The sequence below is a fragment of the Heloderma suspectum genome, chromosome 7 (genome assembly GCF_057233095.1).
Source record: "Heloderma suspectum isolate Gila_16-S chromosome 7, 16-S_ref, whole genome shotgun sequence".
In the NCBI taxonomy this organism is placed as follows: Eukaryota; Metazoa; Chordata; class Lepidosauria; order Squamata; family Helodermatidae; genus Heloderma; species Heloderma suspectum.
In genome coordinates, this window is record NC_139464.1 from 44,913,131 (window position 1) to 44,925,563 (window position 12,433).

Genomic DNA, 12,433 nt, shown 5'->3' on the forward strand with positions numbered 1-12,433 from the left:
CCTGAGACCCGGCTTCCGCTGGGATCGAACTCAGGTCATGGGGAGAGTTTTGGTTGCAATACTGCCACCTACCACTTTGCGCCACACGAGGCTCTCTAAGGCCTTTGTATTTCCATGGACTTGTAGTGGTTGAAGTAAATATCAGGTCCATGGGAAGCCAAATTGTGCACCAGATTCTTGTTTCTACAGTGCATACCAAGTGTGTGGATATGAGAGCTGAACATGAACAGGCTTAACATATACAGAGATGATTCCCACTCCATATGTATTCCCCTCCTCTAGAAAGGTGCCTTTTAAAGTGCCATCAGTAAATATTTCCATTTTCTTAAGAGGAAATGGATGTAGCATTTCTCTTCCTTTCGGTCTGCTTTGTGTTGAGCTATTCCATTTCATAACACAGTCTGCACTTGTCCCCTTCCATAATGGCTTTACCTTTTCAGGAAAATTACAGCGCATTGTCAGTGGATTCTCCCCACTTTCAAGGTCACAAGCCTTCTGGCAACCACCATTAGGGAGTTGTTCTCAGAGCTCAATTAGTTTCAGTGCTTGCCTCAAGACATAAGTGGTAGTTGTCTGACATGCATGCTCAAAAATATACACAGCATATGTGCATAATAATCTTTTCCCTTTCATCCCTATGGCACCAGGAAAAGTTCCACTTTGCTTTATGTTCTCTTTAGTTCAAAAGTAGATAACTGAATATAAACACTTTTTAGAGCATGCCAGGAGGGGATTGCTTCCCCTGAGAGTTGTCTCCCTTTCTTTTTGTCATTTTGTAGTAAATGACCTCACATGCAAGCAATTGTCAAATATCTTCCTATTAATGATAATGTTCATCACATACTGTGTAAGGCCTGAATGAGAGGACAAGTTGTCCACATAGGTGGTGGATATGCTGACACAGAAGAGCATTCTGCCTTTAATTCAGGACTGGCCCAAGACATTTTGCTGCCTGAAGCAAAGGGCACGTACAAAAGCTGGCCGCACTGGCGGTTGAATCTTTCTTCAACACTGGTGAAGGGACGGTATCCTCCACTACATCTAAGGCTGGCAAGGTAGTTTAGGGGGTGCAGGGCAGGTGGTCCTCCCAACACACAGCTGTCCTCCCAACACTCTCTGCTTCCCAGCATCTGCTGCCTAAAGCAGCTGCCTCACTCTGACCAGTGGTAGGGCTGGCCCTACTCTAATCCAAGATTAGGATATACTTATCCAAACATAAAGTATGTTGGTGACCTTATATTTTTTAAACACAGTAAGTGTACAAAATTGCCACTCATATGTAATATTCTTATGAATGCTCAGAAATTATTATAACCCTGACATAACCGGGGGGGGGGGGGCGTAAAACTCTGAGAGAGTCACTCATACTGGTATATATTTCAAGTTAAGGATGCATGTTATTTCTTCCATTTTATGCAGTAGACTCTTGCCTACAGCATGCACCAAAATCAATGTATTAGTCTTTTTTGTGTCACAACACTCTGCTGTTTCAACACTCACTGCCATTACAAGCCTCATGAACCCAGCTGCTGAACTGAGAATTTTGGATAGAAACTTCACACCAAGATGATCTGCACTTCCAGTGCTCATCTTGCACTGAGCTAGTTTTGTGGAGGTTGAATACTACTTCTTTTTAAGATTCATCACTGTGAGCTTTGCTCAAATTTTTTTTTTTGTCATATTGTGTCCCAAAGAACTGTATAATGTTCCCCAAAGTCTGACAGAATCTAGATATTTTAATGGGGTATGACTGCTCACTCAAAAAACGTTTCTCATCTGAACCCTCCAGAGCAGAGCTGTCAGACTATTTTGATCTGAATGTTTTAATAAGCCAATTAAGCACATAAAATGTGCTTCATATATACATCAGCAATGATGAGTCAAACTGCCAGGTGTAAATTATAGGTCGTTTTGGGGATACAGAACTGAGTGGAAGATATTCTTTGAATGTGAATAGATGTTGCATCATTGCATGCTCTGGTACTCTGATTTCTAGGTCAAGTCCTCCACCACAGGTTTCACAGGAGAAATTTCTCTTAAGGCTTCAGTAGCCATCTCTAGCCATTTTGGATATCATGTTACTTAAGCTTGGTCTCTCAGTGGTCCAGTGTTGATGGGCACTTCACAGCAGGGCTCCTAATAAAATTTTCTATCAGGCCTCACCTTCACCATTTTCTTGTCCAAACCAAAGAGGCAGAGTTGCCCCTGGCTGGCCCCCTCCAAGATGGTGTTTGACATGCATTGTTCTAAGGCAGTTCCACTATAGGATAACCACTCTGTAAAATGTGCATACAATATACACATCCTGCATCAACTTTGAAGGGTTTCCAGCCATACCAGCACTGCCGGACACTGGACCTGATGGGATGAGGGAACCTTATTTTGGACAAAATGTGTCCATATTTCCCTTCCCCTAAATTGCAACGTGTAACTTCCTTTAGTCTTCCACATTATTCTGCAGAGCATGCTTTCTACTGCATATCCATCTTAAGTGCATATGTATTTGTTACCCAGGAACAGCATAAAGGAAGGACAGCAGATCTCATATTACAATCATAGGGCCGCACCTTAAACTTTAGTAGAGTTTGCAGATGCCTCAGGATAACCTTGCAAGTCTTTAATGTTTTCTTAAGAGTGTTATTTGGACAGTAAAATAGTAAGCGAACAGGATGTTAGAGCATACAAAATGATCTTTAGGTATTGGGGCTGGCGGCTTTACATTACATTAATAGTGTTACAAACATACAATATAAACACTTTCAATTTGGTTTCTACCCCCAAACCCCATCCTGACACACACACATACTTTGCAATAGTTAGTTTTTAATATGACCAACAAACTCCTATCTCTAATTCCCAAACTCCATTCAGAATACCATTACAAGAAATCTCAATAGACTTCAGTTTAAGAAAATAAAATTTAGATGTCTTGACAAATTCAGGAAACATTTTCCAGCCTTCCTCTGGGCCTCTAAGTGATTCCCAGCATGGTGTTATACACAATATTGATGCTATGAAGAACAGTCCTTTTAGATGAAGAGGCAGAGATTAATGAGCCACACAGAAACCCTAATACATATCAGTTAGAAGAAATTAATTATGCTAATTGTCTAAGCAAAACTAATCTGGAGTCTAGAAATGTTCACTCAGTGTTACGAGGCCAATGTTTTTTTTAAACAAACTATTCAATACAGTGAAATGAGGCTCTGAAAATATGCAGTGCATATCATTTATAATTTGTGAACAATGTCTTTTACCCTACATATAGTTTCATTAACATAAATGCAGAAAAGTATGTACTTGTAGAGGGCTTTAGAAGATACAGTAGTTTACTCACATTTTAATAACAGAAGTATAATAAATGCTTAGTGCAGATTGCTGCCTACACCAGACAGAAAGGGTAATCACTCTAATATATAAGTTTGACTACTATGTATTATTTATTACTAACATTTAAAACCCACCGTTCTATCTGTGCTATTCAAGGAAGTACACAATAATTCAGTAAGAATGGTAACACCAAAATGATATTGTGCTTACTCTATGTTGGGGCAGATGGGGAATAAAGAAACCATTTTCAAAAGTCTGTATATTGTAATACTATTATTGTAATTAATACAGTGATACAAGTTTGCATTGTGCTTCCCTCAAGAAAAATAAGATCATATCAATGCATGTAGTATAAGAGGTGTGAAGTATGTATATTTACGATGGGAAGAAGTGTTAACCCCTGGCATATTATCCCTAATTTCACTCTTTCTCAGACTTCTCTCACTAGTTGTGATTTCTATTCTTCCATTTATTGTTGCCAGTTTGTTTTTTGTGTGACACTTGAACCTTCAGAATATTTCACTGAGTAAAACAAAAAACAAAAATGGAGGCAGGCTTTAATTCATTAGTTCCAGCTCTTCACTGTATGATATTCAGTAACTCTAAAAAATCTGACTATTACTGACACGTGACATTTTCAGAGCTTGGAGATGATGACATGCTCCACTCCAGCTGAGGAAGGAGCAGGCAGGCATGTTTGTATATATGAAGAAACTAGTGGTGGTGACGCAAAATCACGCCTCTCCCTTTGTAACCTCATTCACACAGCCCATGAAATGGGGGTATTTTAGCCTTTGGGGTGGAGGGGGTGAGAAAAATTGCAGGGGCTGATGTTGAAAATGACAACAGCAGAGGTTTATTTCCCCCTCCAACATAGCTTTTGTCACTGTGGCAAGTGACCCCCAGCCATGATTCCCCTTCCATGTGCCTCTGAAGCAGGGACACTATCACATGCTGCTGCCATTCCTTCTGGATGCCTCTGCATATGCCCAACTATATCTGCAAAAACACCATGAGGGCTTCTTCACACAGAGCTTTTACCCTGCTATTGAGATTGCTCACTCACAGAAGTTTGAGGGCCCTTTAGATGACGTCATGAACCTCCAGGGCGGCTCCTGAACTAAATGACCTTTATTCTATTTTAAAATAGATTGGAGATAATGTGGTATCAAATTACTCCACTTGTGTTCCGCTTGAGTTCCCTCCGTGAAAACAGAAAAGCCACGAGAAGTAAAGCAAGATCAATGAACCATACGGAAGACTGAGATAAGGGGGAGAAGGAGGGGGGAGCGGGGGAGGAAGCACATGTAAAGGTAGTCCGTTGTGATCCTGCATTTAAAATGGAAGCAGAAAGCCCTGTTTTAAATGCAGGATTTTAGGCTGGTATAGTCTCCAAGTGGCTCTTTCCTCCAAAGGAACCCAAAACTTCGGTAGCACTGCCCCTGGACCTTCTCATGCTACAACATTTTATCAACTCCTAGACAGGTTGTGACCAACGATAACTGTGTTTTCCATTATGGGGTAACAATCAGCTCCATCCTCACTTTTTAACACCAAACACTCTTTTCCAAGCAAATCTCACTAGTTGCTTATTGTCCCATAAGTTCTTTATCAGATGGCATTTAAACTTTCACTTGAGAACAGAGACTTTAGTTCCCTTATTGGCATTTCCACTACTGCTTTCCACTGTAGACACTTTCAAATCAATGTGCCTGGGTTATCATTTTGTGTTCTTTCTTTCTTTCTGTGACTTCAGAGCTGCCAGAGCTTTCTTGTACAACTATTTGTCCTCAAGGAGCCCTGTGCACAGTTCTATTTCAGCCTTTAGTACTAATTGCAAATAATGGTAGTGAACTCTGTCCCCATGTAGTTTTGTGGGTGGCATGGCATTTTAGGTATGTGGAGGCACGCAGGAATAAAAGTAAATACAGGCTGTGTTTGCTGTCAGCTATTAATTGTCTTTGATATTCCTGGGATTACTGCTTTGTTTCGGGAGTTTAACTCAGAGATATGTGGGTTTCAAATATTCAACTGATCAAAAATGAAAATATTAACCCAATTAAAAGACCAAAATGTAAGCAATAATTTATTTTTCAAAACAAGAATATAACAGATACATATACGTGTATATATTTTTTAAAAATCTGTATCTGTGCAATTCAACTCTAAACTAGGAGATCTGGTGAGCTATGTAAAGCAGTTTAGGAAGGCAGGATACGTAAACGATCTAAGGTATCTTAATTATATGGCCATAGTGAGAACTACATTTGGCCAGGGTCATCTTTAGCAGTCTGGGGAGCTGCGAAGAATTTGATAATATTTTGAATGGAAGCCACCATATTTGTCAACTCGCTACCAATAGTACGCAGCTCCTGTGCCACACTGCAGAAGTCCCCTCTCAGTCCACAAACTGCATTTTTAATCTCTTCCAAAAGGGCCATGCTTTTTTGTTCAGTGCTCATACACAGAAGATCTGGACCAGGAAGATTTGCTGTAGGAGGTATGCCAGGATTAGGTACAGAAGGTACATCATGCACTAAACTGTTTCCCCAACTCTCACCAGAAGCACGGCATGTTCTACTCCCAAAACTATCAATTTTTTCAACAGAACATTTTGAATTATCAGGGAGAAGGCTTAAGATGCTAGCATTGTCATCGATATCAGATGCTGGGCAAGGAGAAAAGGAATGTGCAATCCTTTCTTTGAGGTCTTTAAAGAAAAGAGAAGATAGTCCATGTGGTGAAGACAAATAAGAAGATCCATGGGGAGGAATACAATGAGCCTGTGGTGTGTTGTTTGGAACAGTTGACTCAGGGGATGACATGGAGAAAGTAGAAAACGAGGATGTTGTTCCAATTGAGCTGGTAGAGTCTAAAATGTATATAAAAGAAAAATACACAATGACGTTATTTGCCAAAAATATGTATTCATTTTTGATATCTATTACCTGCACTGGATTACTCTTCCAGTTGGGACTTGTCCATTTACATTACTGGATATGCAAGTTGAAGAAACAGGTGTTGGGAACTTCTCCTGAAACAGCAGAATGCTAGCAATAGATACGCCTTGAAGTGATCAGGCCTTGCATCCCTCAGTTCCTTTCAGCTTCCATATTGGAAACCACATTTGAATTAAGTGAGGCAATACACATTACCATCTAAAGGGGTGGGGGCATAAAGCCAATAAGCCCAGAGTTTAAAATTACCTAACTGCACCATTGTTTCTTGCACTAAAGAAAAGCATCTTCCATTTTATTTTCAAGACTTTTGAATGCTAAATTCTTTGTGTGTAACAATTTGGCTTCTTTCTGGATGAGCATCACTGTTTGACACTTGAACACTCAGAGTATTTCACTGAGTTTAAAAAAAAAAATGAAAGCAGATTTTAATTCCTTCATTCCAACTCTTCATTTTACGAACTCTCAAAAATCTGGACATTACTGACATGTGGTATTTTCTGTTTATAGACTTCTTTTCATGTGAGACTAGAACAAACAGATATAATATGGTATAAAGGTCAAAATGTTAAGAGATTAGGGAAATGGATGTGGGTATTTCAATCCAAGGCCACTAGTTTCAAATAATCAGTTAAATGTGACTGTAAGATATTATAGTGTGGTATAGTGGTTACAACAGGGGGAGGCAACATGGTTCCCGTGGGCACCAATACACACCCAACACCTTTCTTGGCATCCTCCAAGGTGCCCTACCCCTTCCATTTAAAAATAATAATAATTACACATTCTCTTACAGGCAGCTGGGACTGCTGTGAAATAGTTTTCTGTTGGTGCTGAAAAGTTTGGGTTCAAAGGAGTTGTTTAGTATTTAGTTGTTTATGACTCAGACCCCACCTTGTACTCAGTCTTTTGGGCAGCTTGCTTATCCTTTGCCATGTCTCCCATGGCAGCCATTTTCTGGTGGTGCCCAGCACAGTTTCTCAAATTAGCAAATGTGCCCATGGCCCAAAAATGTTGCCTAGCCCTGGGCTAGAGGGTTGGACTAGGGCCAGGGACACCCAGGTTCAAATCCCCACTCAGCCATGAAGCTCACTTGGGCCAATCAATCTCTCAACCTGACCTACCTCCCAGGGTTGCTGTGATAACATTGTGTGTGCGAGGGAGAACCATGGACGTGTGCCCCCCTGAGCTCCTTGGAGGATAGGCAGGACATAAATGATTATGACTGATGATGATGATAGCAGCAGCTATCTGTCTTCTGTTGTTGTGGTCCAGACCCAGCACTGTGGTGGGCACTATAACTTATAGTCAGAATCTGATCACAAGTGGTCCGGAAGTGTTTGGAGCCCAGATCAGTAGTGAGAAGCCCAGAGCCTAAGAGTACGGTGATGCCTAGTTACTCATGTAAGAGGAGGGCAAGAGGAAAGGGGAGGGGGCTGGTTTGGGTGTATTCAGCCTGTGGAATGTCAGAATCAGTGTGAGCTTATCTCTGTCAGTTTTCTCAGAGAAAAGCAGGCAGGAGTTAAGTTACACCCATCCAGCTGCTAGTTTCGACCTTGACAGAGAAGGAAGCTAGCAACCTCTCCATGAGAAATTAACAGAAGAGGCAGGGCATTTCAGAGGTGTCACACAGGACGAAGTGTCAACTCAGGAGGGTGGAATAGAGATGCAGTGTTTGGGCAGGGGCCTCGTTGGTAGGCTAAAATCCTTTGTCAGTTAGTTGCTCTGGAAGAGGGCTATCGCAGACACACCTTTGCTTTTAAGCAGATGCCCAGGATAGGAACATTCTCATCTTTATTGGCCCAAATCCTCTCCAGTTGGGACTTACTACTTTCTCGGCCTCTTGAAGTACTCTTCACATGGGCTCTCCATCCAGTCTGGACCGTTGTCTCTTTGAACTCTGTATTGTTAAGAAGCTGCCGTGGAAAGTATTATTGCACTTTTCATACACCTTGAATTCTTCTTTGCTACAGTGTCAATTAGCCAGAGCGCCTGCTGGTTTGGACTGATCCCGACCTGGGGTTTTTTCTATGCCTGGACCCATGGAGCATAGAGATACCAAACTGGAAGTTATGGCCATCGAAATCTCTGAATGTGTGGGATTACTCCAGACTTACTCTTGAACCTATGTCTTGACTCTTAGATTTGATAGGCCCATGTAGCGTGAAGGTTCCAAGGAAGATTTCAAGGTTGGACTAAATTTCTGTGTGAATGGATTTTTTAGAGTTCTTTTTCTAGAACCCTTGCCTTTGATTGCCTGGGATGGCTTACACCAGGAATCATTCGAGGCCCTTGCCCTGAATTCTGAGTCGTACAGATTGCAACCGGAAAAGCAAGTTGTATGGATCTCTGACACAGTTATAGCTATTAGCTTTTGACTGTTCTTGGAATTACTTAGGGAGCCTACAGCTACTTGTCATCAGCTATATGATTTCTGAAGAGTGTAAGCTTTTATTGTGGGATTTGCTACAATAAAAATTCACATTAATTTGGAGGTATCCTGTGTCAGAATGCCAGAGGATGTGCCTGAAGGATCGGGCCCATGTCATCTGTTTATTAAGATAAAATATACCTACATCCTTTTTTTCCAACTGCTTGTAAAATCATGGTTTCTTTCAGGTATTATTAACAGCAAGCTTTAGGTGTTGAAGACTCAAACCTCACTCCTCAGATTATTTACTAAGTTGCCAGGTCTGGAGCCAGAGAAGGTTTACCTATCAATGTCTAGACATAGCTTCACAAAATTAATGCTGCAGGGATGAGAGAAACTGCCACTGTTGGAATGTTCCTTTCTATGGGCTGATTCACACAAACACCATTCCAGAAATACTGAATGCACGATGAGGCTTCAGGACTGCGCATGTGCTGACCCCGCTATGCACAGGATATAATGCATCTCTAAAGGGGTACAAAAGGGGTGAAACCCAGAAATGTTATGGTGGCAGCCTAAGCATAGTCTGGCAGGGAGGGATCATCATGAGGCAAAGTGAAACAGTAAAAACCTTAATACAGGTAGTAGCTGAAGATGTTTAAACTAATTTTAATAAAATAACATTTTAATAACATTAACATAGAAGCAGACAAATACATACCCATCATCCCAGTGCCTTTGCATTCATTGGTCAAAACACCGAAGGGGAACACATTTTCCTTGTATCTTATGGAACTTGAAATCTGCAGATTTGGGGAAGGGGTCTAAAATATGCCTGAGGGAAGCAGTCCCTGAGTGGAAAGACTGCAGGACTCAGTTACTTGTGCATACCCTGCATCACATGTAAATACAATGGGGGGGGATGAACAGTCTCACTAACCCACCGTGCATACTTATTTCTGAAAGAACAGCTGTGTATACTGACCTTGTGCAACTTTGAGACTTCCCAGAATGTGGATATGTCAACTTTACTGCGAGCTAGAATAAAGATAACTCAGACTACTCAGCAGTAAATAGTTGGAGGATTACATCCTCCATTTTATTACACCAATACAGACAATATAGTAAATCTGTCTGTGCATTTAAAACACCTTGTTTTTATATTAAAAATCATTGCTGGGGGGCAATCAGGATTGGAACCGTGGTGTGCAGGAAGGGAGGGTTCAACCCTTTCCCTCCTCTACATATTCATGGTGAAAATTGTTGGGCCAAACTAGGCAATATAGAAGCTTCCCTAGCAGGGAAAATAGCAGCTTCAGGGGTGAGGATGGGGGGATAGCACCTATTATCAACTAAAAACAGGACATGTTAAACACATATACACATTTAACATATTGTCTAGTTCGGCCCACCTTGACCCTATGTTTGAATTGTGAGATAGAGAACTGGGTAATTATGCGACTATTCCCAACAGTTCTAAACTCAATTAAAATGCATAACCACGTTACTGCATTTTCAAATTATTTTTTTTTAAAAAAAAGAGACTTTCTACAATCCCCATTTTATTTCATTAAGTTTCACTTTGGCTACTATGATCTAATACGTAATATGAATCTTTTAAAAGGTGCTATTTGACCTCTTCATAATAATATCCCCCGGGTCTTCATTTAAGTATTACAACAGTTTACAAACAGATTTCTATAAAAGTAATAATTAGAGGTAATAGCCACTAACAGTATCTTAAGATCTAGATGAAATGAAAGTCAGCTTTCTGGTATTATCACAAAAGTATTAGGGTTTTACATAAATTACAAAGCAAGAATGTGAATTGAGAAGCCATAGAATAGACCTGTTTCTATGAGAGACATGGAAACCACAAGCTCACCTGGCCTCGGGGTGGGATGACTGCTTAAGCCAGCTGTCTGTAGAGTGCTTGGTATTAAGAACTGGAGGTTTTGCAGGCTAGCTGCACTGGGCCCACAGAACTGCTTAGAAGCTGGTGTTGATTTCATGGTGCTTGTTACACTGCTTCCCAGAGGATCAAAGGACTGAAACGTAGGGGACTTGTAGATGGTCTCAACAGAGGCTCCACTGCGACAGCAAGTGAAGTCTGGTTTTGGGAGCTGTTGTTTGTTGGTAGTGATAAACTCCTCTGGGCCTGATGACCAAAGATCAAGCCATGTTGCTGCAACTTTCTGGGTGTGTACACTTGACTGCCTCCTCGGAGGAGATTTCAGCATAGCTTTGGAAACAATAGAACTCTTTGATTTCCTGCCTGAATCCCACTTTTGCAAAGGTAATGGATTTCTTTCTGAAGGACTCAAAGCACCTGCAAGGTAACAAAATTTACATCAAGAAAATAACTTTATTCTCCGAGTGGAAGTTTACTGTTTACGGTTTTTTTAAAATGTATTTTATTATTATATCCCACTTATCACTAAGTGGCCTCAAGATGACTTACAATAAAGCTAAAAAGAACCCTGAAATACAAGAATAGAAAACAGCATTATGAAAGATCATAGGAGCACCAGATAAAAACAATAAGAAAAAACAACAGATAAGAATCTAGATAAAACAATAAAACAGCAGTTTTAGGCAATTAAAAGGTCTCCAATAAAAGCCATTGAAGTGCAAAGTATATTAAGTACAAAGGGAATGCAAGGGGGAGAAACAATGCTCAGATTTTAAACATGCCAGTATAGTATAACAGATTGTGTGTTGTACCAGGTCAGGCAACTTTGTTCCAAATCTGCAGTCGGTAACTGTGGGCCAGTCACGTTCTCTCAGCCCAACGTATCTCACAGGGTTTTTTGTGAGGTTAACATGAGAAAAGCCCATGAATGCTACCCTATACTCCTCAGGATGGGATTTTTAAAATGTAATAAATAATTTGGAATGTAATTTAAAATAATTCAGGCATCTATCTGTATAATAACCAAACTCTCAGACTAAATAGCATGGTGATTTTAATAGCTCATCTGGGATCAATGTTGAATGCTCTTATTAAATATATTGGAGAGATCAGCCATGAATTCCATTAGTGGGTACATGCTTATGCTTGAGTAAAAGGTATCACACAATATATATCTAAAATACTGGAAAAATCTGAAGTATCAATGCAACCATAGGCATTCTTTATCATAGAATCAAATCACAAATACTCTAACTTAGCTTTTAGAATGACAGGGCAAACTTAATGGTCTTGTTGCCATGTAGAAAGAAAAACACAGACCCAATTATTTTATCTTCAATGTGTGACAATGATTCAAGATAAAGATCAATCAATCTGGTGTTTGAAAGGTAAAAGGGTACCTACTAATCATGGTGAAGAATTTATCGGTTTTGCATCCTATTGTGATCCACATTAGTTTGTCACTCTTTCTACTTCTTACCACTATTAATCTTTTTGAAAGGAACAGTCGTGTCAGTGCTACATATGTCATGGGCAAAATTCTGCATAGGCAGGAGAGAGGGATAGCTGACAGGAGGGACAAAATCCCATATTACTCAAGGACATTGATCCCAGGGACACATGGAATAATTTCAGAAATGTAGAAAAATTAATTTCAGAATTAAAATAGAAATGTTTCTTTAATGACTCTGTATATATGGGATAGGATCGTTGTATTTATGTGAAATCGGGTCCATGTTACAAGTTTATACTGGGCCACAAAAAATTATGCTTGGGCCCTGGGATGACATGTTGCCAGCAGTCTGTCCTACAGGGTTGGCACTGGGATAGCAATTCCCTCACTTTCACACAAACTCTTTGGAA

At 40.3% G+C, this 12,433-nt stretch overlaps 1 protein-coding gene across 6 annotated transcripts in view; it reads right to left on the reverse strand.

Moving 5' to 3' along the window:
• Positions 1-2,603: 2,603 nt before the first annotated feature.
• The window catches only part of ENTHD1 (ENTH domain containing 1), a 45,254-nt gene continuing 35,424 nt past the window's right edge, over positions 2,604-12,433 (reverse strand). Inside the window, exons 6-9 of one of the 6 annotated variants that reach the window (XM_084811756.1) lie at positions 10,544-10,987; positions 9,644-9,696; positions 8,116-8,203; positions 5,392-6,202 (exon numbers count right to left, since the gene is read on the reverse strand). In XM_084811756.1, the coding sequence (XP_084667882.1) occupies positions 5,592-6,202; positions 8,116-8,203; positions 9,644-9,696; positions 10,544-10,987 (1,196 nt within the window). In that variant the 3' untranslated portion in view covers positions 5,392-5,591. Of the gene's footprint in view, positions 6,203-8,038; positions 8,204-9,643; positions 9,697-10,543; positions 10,988-12,433 lie in introns of all 6 variants that reach the window. The other 5 variants (XM_084811761.1, XM_084811762.1, XM_084811757.1 and 2 more) reach the window with 5 other exon arrangements.